Source organism: Onychomys torridus, chromosome 3, assembly GCF_903995425.1.
Source record: "Onychomys torridus chromosome 3, mOncTor1.1, whole genome shotgun sequence".
Taxonomy (NCBI): Eukaryota; Metazoa; Chordata; class Mammalia; order Rodentia; family Cricetidae; genus Onychomys; species Onychomys torridus.
The window spans coordinates 142518244-142538000 of record NC_050445.1 but is presented as its reverse complement, the minus strand read 5'-3'; the positions used below and the strand labels follow the sequence as shown (position 1 = coordinate 142538000).

Here is a 19757-nt window from a genome sequence, read left to right as displayed (position 1 = left end):
ACTAAATGTGCTAAATAGGGCACCAACTACTAAAATCCAACCATTGGATCAAATATTGAGAATTTGGCTCTAGTGCCTGGCAGTTTAGGAAAATAACTTTAGAAGTCTCTTGCAGGTGATACAGGAGAAGTTTAGTGAACCAGAAATACAAAAATGTAGATGACTCTTAGTCTGAGAAGACTTTTAAAACTTATGTCATTAAAATTCTTTTATTCATTTTCTTGTATTCATTGTATTATTATGTCAGTGGAGAATATAAGATTTTTTTTTAATTCAGCTGTGATGTTGATTCACCTCAGACCATTTTTCTATTAGACTTAAACCTTAACACTTATGCTATGTAAGATCTTCAAATATTTTGCTCTGGAAAGTGAGACAGAAGGCTGCATTCACTGCTCACTGCTGTGTCTTTGTGGTGCTCAACAACTGTGCAAAGCAAAGAAAGAAATTAGCAGAACCCACAACAAAGAGACAAACAATATGTTGGGTATGTTTATAGCACACAGGCAATATTAAGCCTTGTGAGTAGCTTTCCCAATCCTCCAATTTCTATAAACAAGGAAACTGGAGATCAGTTTTGATTACACACTGATACCACAGAAATTAAAATCAATGGATTTCTTGCCAGCACTCAGTTTATATCTGGTGATCCTTGTGCTGTATCATATTTTACTGTTTTTCTTTTATCTTTAAAAGCATTAGAAACCCCAGTAATATATTACCAGGTGTTGTGGTATTTTTCTTTGATCCTGGGAAACATTAGAAGTCCTAGTTATTTGCCAGGAAAGGTGGTCCACGCCTTTAGTCCCAGCCTAGGAAGGAAGAGGCGGGCAGATCTCTGTGAGTTCTAGACTTGGTCAATGGAGTGAGCTCCAGACCAGCCAGGACTACATGGTGAGAACCTATCTCAAAAAGAAAGAGAGAGGAAGGGATGGGAGGGGAGGGGAGGGGAGAGGAGAGGAGAGGAGAGGAGAGGAGAGGAGGGAGAGGAAGAGAGGAGAGAGAGAGAGAGAGACAGAGAGAGACAGAGAGAGAGACAGACAGACAGAGAGAGAGAGAGAGAGAGAGAGAGAGAGAGAGAGAGAGAGAGAGAAGTAAAGTTTAAAAAAAGAAAGGAAGGAAGGAGAGAACACCCAGGTATCTGATGTTATATTGTCCAATGTCATCTTTATACACAATATCAAGGTGTTGGCACAGGTGCATAGAATGTTATCTTTCTTACAACTTTGTAAGTTGGCCGCTGGCTGTTGCTGCGTCAGGGTCAGCTGTGAGGTCGGCATTCGGTGCTCTATTGTTGGCTGGCAGCTTGGCCGTTGGCACTCCTCCGTCTGGGGCCGCCATGGCAGGGATTGCAAAGCTATTGCAGAAAACTCAAGAATATGTAAAAACCAAGGAGTTCCGGGATTACATAACCAGCACCCACTTCTGGGGTCCTGTGGCCAACTGGGGCCTTCCACTGGCCGCCTTCAGGGATACAAGGGCGCCTCCCGACATCATCAGCGGCCGCATGACGACGGCGCTGGTCTTGTACTCCATGGCTTTCATGCGCTTTGCCTACCGAGTCCAGCCTCGAAATTACCTGCTGATGGCATGCCATTTCACCAACGTGGTGGCGCAGAGCATTCAGGGCTGCCGCTACATGAAGCACTACTGGTTTGGTGGGGCCAAGGCCAGCAAACCTTTGGCCAAATGAGCTTGATGACTGGGGGATGGGAGGAGTAGCCTAACCCAAGACTTTTAAGCACTGGACTCTATTCCTCCTAAAGAAAATACCAAGGAAAACGTTGGTTCGGACTCTAAAACAGTGCAACCCCAATTGAAACCTGAAGTTTGATTAATTAAAAAAAAAAAAAAAAAACTAAGTTCTAAGGGAGTAAATGAGTGACTTACTATAGGGAATCTTGAAATAAGTAGAACAAGACATGTTTATTGCCTTATCTCCAGGCAGGAGAAGAAGCGGGTAGTTTGATCTAAACTTCAGTGTGATGGTAGAGTTTGGTTTATCCCATTCAAGACAAGATTGACAGACCTGAAGCATCTCCCATTGGAGAAAGTGTCAGTGTTCTTTATCTCATGCTTGGCAGTATTTTCCAGGCAAAGTGAACATTACCGTCGTGGCTACGTCCAAACAAAGCAGTGGCTGCCCAAGTGATGCCAGTAAGGAGCAAGATGTCACCTGGAAAGACACTGTGGTCAAAAGCTTACTGGTAGAGGTATGTACATATGAAAGACCAAGTTCCTCCTGAGGGGAAACGGTGTCTAAGAGACAAACTAGGACATTCTTCTTGAAAATGCTTAACTGACCAAAGTTATTTCTGACACAAACCTTCTGCTTTGAACAAATTACAGTATTATACATCCATCAATACCTCAGGCCTTCCCTGAGAAAATACTCACCTAGCTGTGCAAGGCCCTGGGTTCTATTCTCAACAGCTCTCAACCCAACCAACCAACCAGAGCCTCACCAATGATGATGAGCCCCTTTGAAACATGCTTCATGCTTTCTGCGCTCCCTTCTTGGTGTGAAGCAGCCTATAGATCTCCTCCCCACCCCTCTTTTCAACTGATCCCAAAGTTCAAGAGTCAAATTCATTTGCTCTATGCTGATGAGCAGCTCCTGTTCACGTCAATAGAAAATAAACATCAATAGAGCAGTTGAAAGAGTCACTCAAAGGCACAGGGTTATCTTTGTACAACCTATGGGAGCCGAGGGCCTGAAGGGGTGTTGGTACCGCACAGAGACTTCCACATAATAAGGACAGGGACAATGAATGGCTCCCAGAAGCAACCCTGAGCCAGCCATGCCTTCATGGAAAAATGATCCAACTTATTGTTCTATTCTTGGTTTTATTTACTCTGTAACAGCCTGAAGGCATTGAAAAAGAAGCAAGCCAGAGTTTCCTTATCTGCACAAAAGGTAAGTGGGCTCTCCAGGCGGTCAGTTGGTCCTAGAGAAATCTGTAAGTATGGCAGGTTTACTTTCTTGGCCTATGCACAATCCACAAGCCACAAGCCACAAGCCCACTTGCCACATGGATACATTTTGAGTTCCTCTTAGGGGTTTTACATTATTTCAGGTTTTATCTTCATTGATAATATAATTTTTAGCAAACAAAATGTGTATTAATGAATTACATTTATTTATTTGTCTAATAAGATTAGTCTACCTTTGCTTATTTTCTGCAACTTGTATATTTTGGTTTCTTTGTTCATAAGACTGTCTCACAATCTTGATCAATGGAAAACTCGGAATTTTTCAAATTAACATTAACATAGTGGTTGCTTTTATATTCTTGGTACGAAATAGTCTCAGTTACCTGACTTGTTGTCATCCTGAGTATTGTTTTAGCTGGTTACTGGTAATATGATTTTAATGTTTACTCAGCCTGAGGATTCCTTTATGATCTATGAGTCACATCTTCCACTTTTTTATACACAGGTTAAGTGCTGGACTGAGAGAAAAGTGAAATCACTGTCTAAGACAAAGGATACATCATTTTCTGATTATTATTCTAAACTAGCTCAATTTCTCAGTTTATTTTTAAAAAATTGTATTGCATTTATTTGTGTGTGTGTGTGTGTGTGTGTGTGTGTGTGTGTGTGTGTGTGTGTGTGTGTGTGTGTGTGTGTGTGTGTGTGTATAAGAGGGTGCATTGCATGCCGTTGGGGGTGTGAAAGTCAGAGGACAGTCTGCAGGAGTTCCTTCTCTCCTTCTACCCTGTGGGTCCCAGGCATTGAACTGAGATCATCAGGTTTGGTGGCACATGCCATTACCCTCTGAACCATCTCACTGTCCCAAATTCACAATTTCATTTTGTCCAATAGGCAAAACTAACCAGTGGCCTTTTCTTCTTAATACAGCTGTTCCAAAACTCTGCTGCTGTGACTTGTAGAGGGAAGTCTTTGCATTATCTGTATGGGTATTTTCTTTCAGGTACCAAAGCCTCAAAGCAAATACTTCTGGACTTGCCAAGCGATGTAGTGGAAGGGTCATCCAGATCCTTTGTCATGGTTGTGGGTGAGCTTATCAAATTCTGTGTCATGGTGATTTGAAAATCTTCATTGAGGTTGTCTACAAAAAGTCCTAAAATAACCTAATGGAGATATTTGCTAAAGCTACCAGGGCAGGAAGTGTGTTCAGACCACCTTTTCTGCCTGTTTCCATGTGGGATCTGAAGGTGTGGGAATTTCCAGACCTGAATCTCCATGAGGCACTCACACTGGTGGGTAACAGTAGATGCTCAAGCAATGGGAGACCCTGTTATGACCTGTAAATATGAATGCTAAATTAGCCTCTTGGAGATTATGATATTTTGTGATACTGGGGATTTTCTGGGATTTAAAAACAAAAACAAAAACAAAAACAAAAACAAAAAGGTATGTTTCCTAAAGTAAAGTTATTCGTCTATCATCAACTTCCAATCCTATAGTAGAGGGATGGGTTACAGTTTATTTTTCATTAGGTCAATATCTAAAACCACAGAGTAGAAGCAAGCCAGTAAGGAGCACACTTCCCAAGCATCCACCTTGCTGTGGGATGAAATTTTCAGGAACATTTCATACTCAAAGACTCTCTAATTCCACACTTAAGAACCACCTGCCTTAGATTCCCTCTAGGAAACTTGGACTTGTTTACGGTTTTGTTTATTTTATTTTAAATTATGTGTATAGGGGGCAGTATGTTCATATAAGTGCAATGCCCAACAAGGCTAGAGGCATTGCTTCCCCTGGAAGTGAAGTTAGACCCAGATGTGAGCCACCTGATAGGGGTGCTGGAAACTGAATTCAGGCCTGCTTCCAGAGCAGCATGGGCTCTTAACCACTGAGCCACCTCTCCAGCCTCCTGCTTATACTTTTTAGAGCCAACTTTAAATGTTTTATGCCCCACCATGCAATAATAACCACAGGTTATAATGCTGAGGAAGCAGCTCAGCATTAGCGTGAGCGTTATGACTCTCCTTTTCTGTCTTTAGGAGACATTCTCGGAGTTGCAATGCAGAATCTAGACAGCCTTCTCCATATGTCCTATGGGTGTGGCGAGCAGAACATTGCTCAACTAGCATCTGACACTTACATACTCGACTACCTGAGCGCTACCCAACAGCTGACAGAAGAAGTCAAATCCAAGGCTCTACTGCTCTTAACTAATGGTGAGCAGGGATAAGGAGTTTCTGCCAACAGAGATGAAATCAATTGCAACTGATGTCAAACATGGTCATCCATACTCTTTGGTCCCCTGATGAGACAAAAGGGAACCTTTTAGGTACTCTGGGTCCTAGCTGTATGCTCCTTTTTAACTTTAAAATCTGTGTCCACTGGGCAGTGGTGGCACACGCCTTTAATTCCAGTACTCGGGAGGCAGAGGCAGATGGATCGCTGTGAGTTCAAGGTCAGCCTGCTCTATAGAGTGAGTTCCAGGACAACCAGAACTGTAACACAGAAAAACGCTGTTGTGAAAATAAATAATATCTGTGTCCATCATTTAACCTTATGATACAGAACTGTTGTTTCAAATTGTGAAGTCATCTTAATTTAGATGTTCTTTATTCATACATGCATACAACAAAATACGGTCATATCCATCCCTATATCTCCCCTTCAGCTCTCACCTCACCCTCCTCAACATGCTGCCTCTCATCTTCATGTCCTTTTTTTTTTTAAAATATAACCCAAGTCCAGTTAGCACAGCCCATGTGTGCATGGGCATAGCGCCCTCCCCTGGAACAGGAGACACCTACCAGTGGCCACACCCTCAATAAAGAATGAGTCTTCCACCTGCAGCAACTACTCACTGCCAGTAGCTCCTTAGTATAGAAGTGAGTCTGGAGATCATCTACCCCATCTATGCCAGGACTGGCTTGATCTGACGTAGCTCTTGTACAGGTAACCACAGCTGATGTGGGCTCACAGTTGTAATAGCTGCATCATGCTCTGAAGATGCAGCACTCCTACCCATCCTACGGCTCTTGCATTCTTTCTGTCCTCCTCCTCCAAGATGCTCCCTGGACCTTGGTGGTAATGGAGTTAGCATCAATGAACTCATTTGTCATAGTGAGCATAATATCTTACTTGTTTGGGCTGGGAATAGCAGCTGAAAATGATTCATTTGTCAGCTCCTAGACCTGCTTGCTTGGCTGTGTTCCAGTGCAGGGAGGTGACTGGATATGAATGTTCAAAGACAATATACAAGCAACATAAAAATGTGATGTTGAGGACAGGTCCCAATGCAATTTGGCTTTTCTTCTTAGGAAGGTAAAACTGAGTGAAGTAAAATAATCTTAAGGGAAAGGTACTGATTGGTAAGCACAGTGCTAAGCCAGCTTTTATTATTATTATTTTTTTTTTCCGAGACAGGGTTTCTCTGTAGCTTTGGAGGCTGTCCTGGAACTCGCTTTGTCAACCAGGTTGGCTTCGAACTCACAGAGATCCGCCTGCCTCTGCCTCCCGAGTGCTGGGATTACAGGCATGCGCCACCACTGCCTGGCCAGTGCTGAGCCAGCTTTTAAATAAGGCATTCTCTGTCTACACAGAGGTAGACAGCCTGAAGTTTCAGGAAGCAAAGTTGAAGTGATCACAACAGCACATCCCAGGCTTACACCCATTCACCCAGTCTACATCATTCTTTCCCTTCTCTCTTAGGCTAATGATCAGCTTCCTCCTGTGTTGTGTTTTAGGTTACCAGAAGCACTTGTCTTTCAAAAACTATGATGGTTCATACAGCATGTTTTGCCAGAGCAATCAGAAAGGAAGCATATGGTAAGAGAGAAAAACTTCGTTTTCAATAGTATAGGGTTTTTTCTAAGCATGACTTGCAAGAAGGTGAGAGCAGCTAGTGCTCAGTGGGAGATTTCCAGCCAAGTGAGTTTCAAAGTGGATTTACAGAGACTAAAACAAAACTCAAAAATGTATTATTTCCATTCTGATGCAACAGTATCCCCATAGTCTCATGCAACTTGCTCAGCTGTATGATCATTTAGTGATGGCTCTCTGTGATGTCACAGCTCATCAGCTCCATGGAAAGTGTCACATCTTACTCTGTGCCTCTCAGTCTCATTTAGATGCCAGGAAAGGAAGCTAGAAGGCCCCTTAGCAATGGGTTATAGATCATACAAGTCCTGTTTCTGGGTATGTGTATCAAATGGACTATACAGCCAGAACTCTGGGTAGCTAAAATCCACCTGCTCAAATTTCTACAGATTTGCTCTCCATCATATTTTACTGACCCCAATAAAAGGGCTACTGTCAATCAAGACTAGTAACTGTCGGCATTGGACAAGTTGTATGAATGCGTTACCCAAAGAGAACAACACCAATAAACCTGCTGAGCAGTTGACATCATCTTTCCCCCTAACTTTTGCTTTGATGATCCCCATTACAGGCTTAGTGCCCTTACTTTCAAGACATTTGAGAGAATGAAGGAATATATTTTCATTGAAGAGTCGGTCCCCAAACAGACCTTAATCTGGCTTTCAAGCAAGCAGAGAACCAATGGATGCTTTAGAAGGGATGACAAGCCTGTTGACAATGCTGGGGAGGTAAGGGACTGAAAATGAGTTGTTCCTTGCCTGTTTGTCTGTGGCATCTGCCTCCATTGCCCTCCCTCATCTAGGGTGCTTCATCCTTGTGAATGTCATGCCTTTTGAGTATGCTCTAGTCACAGGTCCCCTGCATCCTCTCCATGAGCATCAGTCCTGCTTCATGAGTGTTTAACCAGAGCCTAGACACAACCCTACCTGAGTCTTTTGTTTGCCTTCTTCAGCCTTTAGTCTTTCTACAGAGCCAGGCTTCTGCAATCATTAAACCAGGAAGAGGAGGAAAAACAGGAATCAACTGAGAAAGCTTCTGGGAATTTGGAGTCAGACAGGAAGAAGTCTTGAGTGTGTGAGGAATTCCTTTCTGTGCCTTAGTCCTAAGGTTTAAATCCCGGTCTCAGGGTAGAAGAGTATGTCAACACAAAAACACAGCTCTCACCTCAAAGAGAATAAGAGAGAATTTATTCTGAAGCCAAGCATGAGTGACCATGGTCCAGGAACATAGATTGACGTTACTCAAACTTCCATCTTCCAACTCTGTAACAATTTGATTTAGTTTTGAAGTAACAGAATGAAGGAAGTCATAACTCAGAGAACTTTTCAAATACATTGGTGGGAACACTGACTAGGCAGCCACAGCAAAGCAGGGGGAACTCAGTGACCCCAGGACTCAGATGCTATCTGATGACACTCTTAGCTGTTTGTTGGTGGAAGCTATGGATTTGTTAGTGTATTCCAAACAGTTTTTATCTGTCAGTCACAGGATGTTAGACAGGTGCGCAAGGAATGGCTACTTAAGAGGTCAAAGAAAGCTGAACAGGGTTCTGGAACATTCCAACCTCCCCACGACCACTGATGGTTGAATCAGTTAATGATCCTTGTAGAATGTTCAGTGGCAGGTGTGACTTCCTTCTGGGAACTTTGTTCACAAATGCTTGCAATGTGTATGAAGCCCTAGTTCCACACAGTTCTCACCAGGCATATACCAGATTTGGTGGCACATCCCTGTAATCGCAGCATATGAGAATTAGGAGAGACAGGAGGGGCAGAAGTTCAAGGTTATCCTCAACTAACAAGTAGACTACCTGAGAGTCTGTCTCAAAAAAATAAAAATGAGGCATGGCGGCCCACACCTTAAATACTAGCACTGAAGAGGCAGAGGCAGGCAGAACTCTATGAGATTGAGGTCAGCCTTATCTGGTAGGGAGTTCCTGGCCAGCCAAGGCTACATAGCAAGACTCTGTCTAAAAAAACAACACGGCCAAAACAAAAACCAACCAAACTGCAACAACCAAACACCATAGTCATGGTTTGTTTAATGCTAGTCTTCTCCAGGGATTTTGATGCACGATCAGTGTGCAATCCATGCATTTTTAATTCTTTTCTAATTTGCACTATACTCATATATGAGTCCTAATAACCTGTACTGGCTAGTTTTATACCAACTTGACACAAGCTAGAGTCATTTCGGAAGAAGGAACCTCAACTGAGAACATGTCTCCACCAGACTGGCCTGTGGGCAAGTCTGTGGTGCATTTTCTTAACTAGTGATTGATGTGGGAGAGCCCAGACCTTTGTGACTGATGCCACCTCAGGGCAGGCTGGGCAAGGTTGGGGCAATAAGCCAGTGAGCAGCATTCCTCCATGGCCTTTGCTTCAGCCTGGAGTTTCTGCCCTAACTTCTGGGACTACAGTCTGTGAGGTAAAATAAGCCCTTTCCTCCCCAAGCTGCTCTTGGTCATTGTCTTGTCTTAGAGTTCCTATTGCTGTGAAGAGACACCTTGAACATGGCAACTTTTGTTAAAGGAAAATATTCCATTACAGTTTCAGAGGTTCAGTCCATTATCATCATGGCAGGCAGTGTGCAAGCAGACATGGTGCTGGAGAAAGAGCTGAGAGTTCTGTATCTTGATCCACAGGCAATAGGAAGTGAACTGTCTACACTGATCATAGCTTGAACATAGGAGACCTCAAAGCCCACCCCCACAGTGACACACTTCCTCCAACAAAGCCACCTAACACTACCGTCCCCTATGAGCTTATGGAGGCCAATTACATGCAAATCACAGCAGTCATGGTGCTAATCACAGCAGTCATGGTGCTAATCACAGCAGTAGCGCCCAGGAAGATGCTGCTGTAACTGCCACTTTGGCACGGGTTTCCACGAAGTCTTTCATCTCCTTTCTGTCCAACCACATCAGCTAAATGGGTTTTTTGCTTTCTTCAAATTAATACCAAAAGAGCCACGTGAGCTGCTCAGAATTCAGGCCAAACACCAGGCCACATAATACCATATACTAATGCAAAATTCACATGTTTAAAATTCTTATGTTTTATTTAATTACACCATTGAGTGTTAATGGAACCTTACTCAGCATGACTATGATTTATCTAACTTGTTTTTTTTGTTTATTTGTTTGTTTGGTTTTTTTTGTTTTTTTTTGTTTTTTTTTCGAGACAGGGATTCTCTGTAGCTTTGGAGCCTGTCCTGGAACTCGCTTTGTAGACCAGGCTGCCTCGAACTCACAAAGATCCACCTGACTCTGCCTCCCAAGTGCTGGGATTACAGGCGTGTACCACCACCGCCCGGCCGATTTATCTAACTTAAAAACTATGTGTTAGTGTTTTTGTGAATAACAATGTTTGTTCAAGCATTTTTTCCTAGTTAGTCTCAATTCAGAAACAACTGTTCTTTTGTGTTCTGCTATCCTAATATGGCTCACTGTTCCTATGTTTTCAGGGCAGTGATGAAGAGGATGTTGTGCTCACTGCATATGTCGTCGGGGCCTTCCTTGAAGTTGGATTCGATTCCAGTGTATGAATTCCCATCATCCCTGGCTTCACTTAGCTGAATAAACCTTAGATAGAACCTGGATTCAGAATGACCTGAAATTTGTAAACAGTATAAGACACCAAGACAATATTTAATCCATTACATCCTTTAAACTGATGATATTCAAAATTCTTTTGGTGTACTGATAGGATTGATGTTTCCCCCAGGTGGGATAAAGTCATGAAAAAAATACTTTTTCATAATATCTCTGGTATTTATATGTTCCCTGAACTGCAGCCATGGACTTCAGATTATGAACCTCTGCTGTGGCAGGCATGATGGCACACACCAGTGTTCAGTGGGCAAAAGGATCACAATGTTTGAGGCCAGTCTAGCCTATACAGCAAGATCCAGAATCAAAAATAAAGGCAACTATCAATGAAAAATAATGTCTGCCCTCAGTAAATCCATGGTCTAGAAGTCTGTTTTCAAGTCACAGAAGCATTTTCAATATGGTTTCAATCCACAGACTATCCATTTACAAAATCTGTTCTTAAAAGAGATACTATGTGTTTTTTCAGGTTGTTAGTGTATCTTGAAATGCAAACCTCTATTTAAAGCATGAAAGTAAAACATTTTAGGTCTAAAAGAACTGTGTGCGATCTGGGGAGATCACTCAGTAAAGAACTTGCCCCACATGCATGAGGAATGTCCCGACCAGCCGGATCTTCAGCAGAGACCCTAGAAAGGGAATGGCAAATGAAAGGGACAAGAGACACAAAGAATTGACAGCAAGACAGTATTCTGATCAAGCTGCAAAAGTTTATTTTTCTCAGATGGGTTTTATAGTAAGCAGACCAGGAAACTTTCTTTGGGAAAAGATCAGGGGACTGTTGAGTTGCCAAGCAACCCAACCAAGCAACCTAACCACAAAACATTGTTACTAATGGTCACTGTAGCAGAAAGATAAGGAAATGTTAAGTTATTTTCTAATAACTCAAGACTTGTCCAGGCATGTCAAAAGTTTCTGGTTAGTGGCTCAATACTGGACAACAGAAACTTAACTCAGGCAGGCAATATGGCATGGCTCTTAAAATTGTCCTCGGCAGAGGAAGACCTGAGCTCTGTTCCTAGAATCTGTATACAAATGCAGGTTAACATGGTGGCACATGTCTGTAATCCTATTCCTGAGGAGACAGAGAATGGAGGAGATCCTTGGGACTCTCTAGCCAAGTAAAGCTAATATAATTCATGAGCCCCAGCCAGAGACATTGTCTCAAATGAGGTAATTGGTGGGCTTCAGGTTGGCACCCAAATCTATCCTTTGACCACCATGACACATACACAACACAGATACACACACACACATCCACACACATACAATTGTATGTTTTGAGACAAGAAGTTTATATTATAAGTAAAACATTGCTGATCTAATATCAAAACTCACTTTACTCCTTAAATTTTGTTTCCCCCATACTAACAATAGACCAAATTTATTTTTCTGATGCTTAATAAAGATAGATCATATGAATACATGATAGTTTTGTAAGTAAAAATAGAGTATGAGAATATATATGATAGGTTTGTATGTAAAATGTGCTTCGGAGATATATTATGTACATTGCAAACTGCATTATAAGCAGGAGTTAGCTTAAGTATTCAGCAAACTCATGAAATGTTCAGGTGTCACTGACAAGCCTCTCTTCCTCCCACCAGTTTCCTGCCCTCCGCAATGGTCTCTATTGCCTGGAGGAGGCATTTTCAAATGGTGTCACCAACAGTGACACACAAGCTATTCTGGCTTACATGTTTGCACTGGCTGGAAAAGAGCAGCAAGTGAAATCCTTACTCCAGAGCCTGGATCAATCTGCTACAAAGATAAGTAAGTAAGTCTTATTCCATGTGGCTCTGCAGGGAGAAACTACTGACAACAAAAGCCCAGCTCTCACTGAGGGCTCAGATCAGCCCCCCACCACCACCAAGGAGCTTCTGCTTCTCCTACAGAGCGCATCAGCAGCACCCACGTCTTCCAAGAGTATCAGATATTTAATTTCTCTCTTTCTCTTTTCCACCAATTTTTTTCTCAAACAGATGAAGTAAAGGAAATTAAGCATGCTGCAGACAATAGTAATTACTTCTGAAACCACTTATGACCCTAGGGAGTCACCATACTTATTCCCAGGGTCTTTATGGAAAAATAACACAGACTGGCTAATTTAAACCTCAGAATGCTTTTTCTCTCTTAGAGGGTAAAAGTCTAAGATCCAAATAGCAGGAAGTGTAGTGTTTCCTCTGTATGTGTACAACCTTAGCACCCTTTTCTATGTCCATATTTCCTCTTCTCATAATCACCATCAAACTGGACCGTGCAGCACCTTAGAAAACGCCTTTTAACTTTATCTCTTTAAAGATCCTATCCCAAAATCCAGTCACATTATGAGGTCAAGACTCCAGTATATGAGTTTAAAATTCAGGCTACAACAAGAATCCAGAGACTAGAACCTGTCCCCTTTAAATGGGTAACTTATAGGAACTTGTTTTAAGGACGGTGAAAATTCTTTTTATAGAGATCCATTTCTCCATTTTCTCAGATAATATGATATCTTGGGAGAAAGAAGAGAAACATGAAACAGAAGGCTCCCCATCGTTCATTCCTTCGGCACTTTCTGGTGAGACACAGAAGACATGCTATGTGCTATTGGCTGTCATCTCTCAGGTCACTCAGGACCTTGATTATGCTAGTAAGATTGTTCAGTGGCTCGCCCAGAGGATGAACTCCCATGGAGGCTTCTCTGCCATACAGGTGATTAGCCTGATACAAAGTGAATGTGTTTAATGCGGAAGATGCCACTGTAGATGACAACAATAATGGTCATGAAAACGTAGATTCTGGGATGAAGAATGTATGATATTCTTTGTAAAAGTTTCTTTAGTTATTTTGCTTTATGTGTATGAATATTCTCTATGCATGTGTGTGCACCACATACATGCCTGTTAGATTAACTTGACCTGGAGTTACAGATGGTTGTGAGCCATCATGTGGGTTCTGGGAATCAAACCTAGGTCCTCTGCAAAAAACAGCAGTGCTCTTAACTTCTGAGCCATCTCTCCAGTCTCCACATTTGATATTCTGATTCCTGTTTTGTTTAGTCATGGGCTCCTCATTGTGTTTCAGACACTCTTTCAAGGAGATTCTATTTTAAATGATACATGAGATCCTCCCTTTAAGGAATTCAGGCTGTCTGTCTCTCCACTGCACAGTGGAATGTAAGTCTAGAAGAGATTTTCTGTGTAAGAAGAGTCTTGGTATAGTTGATATCTGATGATACAATGGCCAAACCACATGTCAGTTAGGAATAAAGATCTCTCCTTGCTTCTGTGGTCCCCACATCAGAAAAAAGAAAACAGAGGGCACAGGAAACAAGAAAATGAATGGTCATGAAGCAGTGGATGATTCCTTCCCTAACAGGAAAAATTGAAAGCCAGGGGAGTTGCAGGTTCATTGAACGAGTTTCCCTTCTCTCTTCTCTAAGGCTGCGTCCCCATGAGATGGCAGGCTGGAGAATCTCCAAAGTGCTCTTCTGACTATTGTCCCTCTTTTAGTCATCATATTGTACCACACCTTCACTTTCTGACTACACATGACATGATTTTCAGCAGTGGGGATGGTTATTTATCTTTAGAAAACTAAAATCAAATTAAGATTTGCTAAAGAAAATGAATTGGCAGCAACTCACACATGTAAACATCCTCTATTGTTCAGGACATCATTTCTTGACCTATCTCCAGCTTCAGGAATGTTTGTAGGAACTGACTGAAAGTCCATGGTCAACCATGACTGACCTTGCACCACTGTTCCGTGCAGGACACCACAGTGTGCCTTCTGGCCCTAACCCAATACATGAAGTTAACTGGCTCTAACTCACAAAACACTGTCACCTTGAGCACTGAAGAATCTGAGGAGGTTTTCACTGTCAACAATGATAACCGCCTTCTGGTACAGCGCTCAAAATTATCCAAAGGGCACGGACAGTACATGGTGGATGTAGAAGGAGAAGGCTGTACATTTATCCAGGTAATTGGGGCCCTCCTCCGAGGGAGAATTGAGCTTGCCTATAAGAATTCAGATCATTGTTCAGTTACATGTGAAGTGGTTTGTCATTTTGACTCTTCCCGTAATTATCTCTACTTCCCTCACATTTTTCTAATCAATAGCAGAAAATACAGGCTATGTTATATAGAAGTTATTCACATTTTTATTCATTTTAAAGTTAACACACAGAGGGACTAGAGAGATGATTCAGTGATTAAGAGTACTGGCTACTCCTGTAGAGAACACTGAGTTCGATTCTCAGCCCTTACAACTCCAGTTCCAGGAGATCTGATGCCCTCTGCTGGCCTCCTCGGGCACTGCACATAAGTGGTGCATAGATGCAGGCAAAACACCCACACACATGAAATAAAGTAAGTCTTTAAAAAATAATAAAGCTGGCATGCAGAGTAATAGGTTTCATGATAGCATGTTCGTGCACATTTTGTTCTTATTTGTCTTTCTTCTCTTTTATGTCATATGTACTCCATTATCCCCTCCCAAACAAGAGCTCTTCTCTCCAATTCATGATCCTCTTTCTAGTCTCTCTCTCTCCCTCCCTCTCTCTCTCCCTCTCTCCTCCCTCTCTCTCCATAAACATATATACTCACATAAGCACAGGTATACAAATTAAACCATTTCACAATCCTCTTTCTAGTCTCTCTCTCTCTCTCTCTCTCTCTCTCTCTCTCTCTCTCTCTCTCTCTCCCTCCCTCCCTCCCTCTCTCTCCCTCCCTCCCTCCCCTCTCCCTTCCTCTCTCTCACCATATACATATACATTCACATAAGCACAGATATGCAAATTAAACATTTTTATTAATTAAATTCGTTCTTATACAGTTTTGTATAAGCACAGCTGGCTAACAGAAGTTTCTTGAGGAATACTGCTGGTAGGAAGTATTCCATCCTCATCAAATCACATCATCATGCTGTGTCTCATAAAAACTACATTTAATTTATCCTGGCTCCCTGATGATAACGATGTAAAGCATATTAGTAATGGAGTTAGATATTCAACAGGTCCTTCAGTTCTTACTACAGATGATTTGTAAGATGTTATCCTTTCCAGGCCATCCTCAGGTACAATGTGCCTCTTCCTAAGAAGGCATCAGGATTTTCCCTTTCCTTGAAAATGGGGCATAGCAACTCTTCGGATGTATTCCAGACTAAGTTTGACCTCACAGTGACCCTCATGTAAGTATAACATTTTGATATCCACTGCTAGGTTAGAGAATTACATCAAAGAATTACTTCAAGTAGGACTGAAGAAAAACAAATCTGAATGATGGTGAGTCATGTGTTGACGGGTGATATTCTACACCATAGTTACTTCACTCCTGGTTCAGTAGCAGATCTTCAGCAAGGTCCATCTATGCATGTGTGGTTTATACTCCTCAGCTATAACCTGGGAGCTGTTGCCTTGCTAACAGGTCAACAGTGTGGAAGATCTCCTCTAGTGTTGGGCAAGTCTAAAGCTGACAGGAACCTATATAACATAAACACGGAAATTTTGTCTGTAAATTCTGACTTCAAGAGATTGAGGAAACTTTGCGTCCACAGACTTCATCATCTGTACCAACTAATGTCAGGTCATACACTTGCCATCTTGTCCACTGTGATGCAACTGCGATTATTCTTTGACATTGGGGAATGAAGTTTTCCAGCTCCTTCCCTTCCAGCCTTTGCCAGCTCTCCAGACACCAAGCTTATTGGTGCATCTGTCTGCCTGCCACCCTCACTGAGAGAGCTCATGTCTCTAAGTCCATGTAGAAATGTGTTTGCATTTTTGTTTCAGGTATACGGGAACTCATGAAAGCTCCGATATGGTCCTTGTGGATGTGAAGATGTTCTCTGGGTTTACTCCTGTCCTCTCATCCATCCAGGAGGTAAATAAGAGTGGCCTTGTTTATTAGCACAGAGAAAAAAATAGTGGAATCCTTCATCCAAGCATACGTCTTCAGATTTCACATGTGTCTTTTGTCTGTACTGGAAAAGGAGGAACTATATTCTTATTCTGCAGTAATGCACAGTCATTATGTTCATGGTTCATCATATATTTCTCTACTCAGTTCCCTCATATATTCACAGAAACACTGAGGTACAAAAGGACATTTCCCTAAATAGAAGGCACAGTGTTCATTTCTAAAGGGGGACTCTTGGGTATTCCAATGCCTGATCCTCATCCCTTCCTGTCAATCTCTTCAAAGCTTAAACACAACGGCCAAGTAACGAAGACAGACATAAAGAAAGGCCACGTTCTTCTCTACTTGAAAAATGTAAGCTCAGCAACAATAGTTTTTTTCTTTCATGTTGTCTTTCTGAGTTTTATTTCATGGCTTTGTCTTCTGAAGGGTGTTTGAAAACTTCTATTTATCATACAGGTATGTGAAAGAGCTTATTGTTTTAATGAGACATTGAATATAGTCAATGTTTTGTCTCACTAATCATATCCTTTGTATTAACTAGTTATTTCATGGTTGCCTGACTAGATAATTCTCATATTTAGAGGCATCTTCATTCCTTACAGAATGTAATGTCATCATTTACAGAGAAAAATAATTAATTCTTCCACAGCTTGAACTCCAATGAAAGATAACATGATTTTTTTTATTATTTAAAATGTATACTGTAACATTTTGATATATATATGAATTTCAGATTATTATAAACAAGCAAACAACCCTCTCTTCATATAATTACCTTTTTTAGTATACTTTAAAATTCATTCTTACTGAGTTCCATACACATATACAACATATTTTTATTATAGTCACTCTTTATTCCCCACACCTCCTCCCAGGAACCTTACACACACACACACACACACACACACACACACACACACACACACACACTCCAAGCTTCATGTCTTTTTTTAATAATCCATGGGTCTAATTAGTGCTACTCATATGCACACTGGTATGGAACATGCACATTGTACCATGGTCAACCTACCAGAGACCACACCCCTAAAAAAAACTGACTCTCCCTGCCCTAACAGACTTCCATTGTCAATAGTGAAAGGTGTTCTTCTTCTAACATGCCAAATAATTTTCTGTTGTACACATACCACAGTTTCTATATCCACCAATCTGTTGATAGACAGACACGGGTTATTTCAGGTTATTTCTGTACCTTGGCGATTGTGACCAGTGTTGAAGTGAGCATGGCAGTACCTTTTCAAGATAATAATCTAATTTATCTTGGATGCATCCTCACAAATAGGCTTTCTGAATCGTACAGTAATTCTATTTTTATCTGGGGGCGGTGAGGAACTCCAAACCATGATGTGAATTTTAGAGCCTTCCTTCTATGCACACGTCGTTCCTACTCACACAAACTGACAATTCTCTAACATGTTCAGCTAGACAGTGTGACTTAAATGTTGACATGATTTAACATCAGCTGACTCGCTATTTTGTTATTCTATAAGATAGTGATGGACTTTCGGGTTTTAATTAGGTAGGTCATGAGCTTGTGGGGTAAGTTTCTTGGTGACTTTCTTTTTTCAGACCTCCTAGGACTTGCTTATCATTCATGTCTTTATAGGTTCCCAGGGCACCAACCAGCTTCACCTTCTCTGTCGAGCAAACCAACATTGTGTCCAACATCCAGCCAGCCCCAGTCACGGTCCACAGTTATGAGGAAGGTAAGCAACCACGTCACAGCTGTCGGACAGATCTGTAGCGCTAAGCCGCTGCATTCCCCCAAATCATCACTGTCTGTCTTCAAAAAGTAAACAGGTGATGGTTTTCTGTTGTGTAACATTTTTTTTTAATTCCATGATGTGGATTCTGACTGTGCCAGTTCCCAAGGTATCCTAACACTTGGCATCTCTGATGGATTGTGGAGACTCACCCACCCTTCACTTGGAATAGAAACGTCGTAACCTTCCAAGCCTTTCTCTGTTGTCATTACTAGATCAAAGGCTATTGCATGAAGCTTCTCTGGTTTTGACTTAAGAATGGAAGTGAAAACCTTGATGGAAAAAATATAATGGATTATGTTTCAAAACACTTAGTGTGTTGTGGAGACCATGATACATCCCCTGGAAGGTCAGCTCGGAAAAATCTGTCAAGGAGTAGATAACACACTCTGTCCTAACTAACTTAATGGATTCTGTCACAGGACTTACCTTAGTAGAATATTTAAGGATTGGTAAAATGCATGAGGGATTACTTCTCTTGAAAAATTATTGGAAAGATATGATTTAATGTCTTTGTATGGCCTGCCACAGTCTAGTTACACACAGTTGGAGATTTGATAAAGACAAATGCTCTTCTTATTTTTCAGATGAATATGCCCTTGATTCTTACAGCATCGATAACATTTCAGAATCCCAATAAGACAAAGCAGAGCATAGAGAAAAGTAAGGATATTGTATTGAAGCCTTCACAGCCATGCATATACTTCTTAAAGTCTCTCATTTTTATTAATAATTTGACAGGTCATAAATATATATGTACACATACTTATATATCAGCATGCATGTTATATTTATAGATGGAGACATATACATTTGTGTATTTATTGTTAAAACTGTTTTAAATTCCAGGTAGGAAACTATTTCTTTGAATAAACTATTCTCCTGCTCACCATCCTGAAAAGAGACATGACCAAGCACCTCACATCCTGAAGAGCCTTCAATCACAGTGACTTCCTGACAGCCTCAGTTCCTTTCTTCCCATTAAATGACATCATTTCAAGTTGGGGGCCATTGTTTTCTGTTCTTCCTACTTTTCATTGTGGAAATCTGAGGGCTTTGTGAGTGCCGCTGAATAATCTGCTTCATTTTTTCTTTTCAACTTTAAACTCAAGTTTGGGCACCTAAACTATACAGAAATAGACTCCTCCAAAACCCAAAGAGGGAGAGTACTAGGAAGAAGTGGAGGTGGAGAGATTCAGCTAAAGTTAAAAAGGACTCTGTCAGCTCGATACAGAAACACACACAATAAAACATGATTAAGAACGATCAGAAGCTGGGGCAGGTGGGAAGCAGAGTCCCGAATTAAGCGATTTATTGAGTACAGGACTGAGAGGCTAACTGAAGGGCATTTTGCCATTTTAAAAACTGTTGTACAGCTTCAAGCACAACACTTGTACCAGGGAAGCAATACTGTATGTCTGCTCTTGGTCTGACTTAGTGTTCCGGCTGTGGTAATGGATTTCAGTTGAGGTCACAAAGGTGGGAAGAAGCTGGAGAAAATGCTAGAAATGGAAAGTTTCTGTATCAACTTTAACATGGGCTTCTGGATTCACTAAGATTCTTTACAGACAAGAAAAAGCTACCAAGGTCTGCAGTTGTGCAGTTAAAGAATTTGGAACCAAGATCTCCTAGAGCCCAAGTTCTCAACCTTCC

At 41.4% G+C, this 19757-nt stretch overlaps 2 protein-coding genes across 2 annotated transcripts in view; both read left to right on the top strand.

The window, feature by feature from the left end:
- LOC118580784 (ovostatin homolog) overlaps nucleotides 1-18744 on the top strand; it is a 42884-nt gene extending 24140 nt beyond the window's left edge. Inside the window, exons 21-35 of the mRNA XM_036182743.1 lie at nucleotides 2095-2213; nucleotides 2866-2917; nucleotides 3935-4018; nucleotides 4974-5150; nucleotides 6675-6756; nucleotides 7379-7535; nucleotides 10273-10347; nucleotides 12025-12190; nucleotides 12900-13111; nucleotides 14174-14383; nucleotides 15468-15592; nucleotides 16194-16284; nucleotides 16606-16674; nucleotides 17948-18047; nucleotides 18692-18744. Of these exons, the coding sequence (XP_036038636.1) occupies nucleotides 2095-2213; nucleotides 2866-2917; nucleotides 3935-4018; nucleotides 4974-5150; nucleotides 6675-6756; nucleotides 7379-7535; nucleotides 10273-10347; nucleotides 12025-12190; nucleotides 12900-13111; nucleotides 14174-14383; nucleotides 15468-15592; nucleotides 16194-16284; nucleotides 16606-16674; nucleotides 17948-18047; nucleotides 18692-18744 (1772 nt within the window). The remainder of the gene's footprint in view (nucleotides 1-2094; nucleotides 2214-2865; nucleotides 2918-3934; nucleotides 4019-4973; nucleotides 5151-6674; nucleotides 6757-7378; nucleotides 7536-10272; nucleotides 10348-12024; nucleotides 12191-12899; nucleotides 13112-14173; nucleotides 14384-15467; nucleotides 15593-16193; nucleotides 16285-16605; nucleotides 16675-17947; nucleotides 18048-18691) is intronic.
- LOC118580785 (mitochondrial pyruvate carrier-like protein) lies at nucleotides 1340-1693 on the top strand. Its single transcript, XM_036182744.1, has one exon. It carries the CDS (start codon nucleotides 1340-1342, stop codon nucleotides 1691-1693), a length of 354 nt encoding a protein of 117 aa, XP_036038637.1.
- Nucleotides 18745-19757: the final 1013 nt, after the last annotated feature.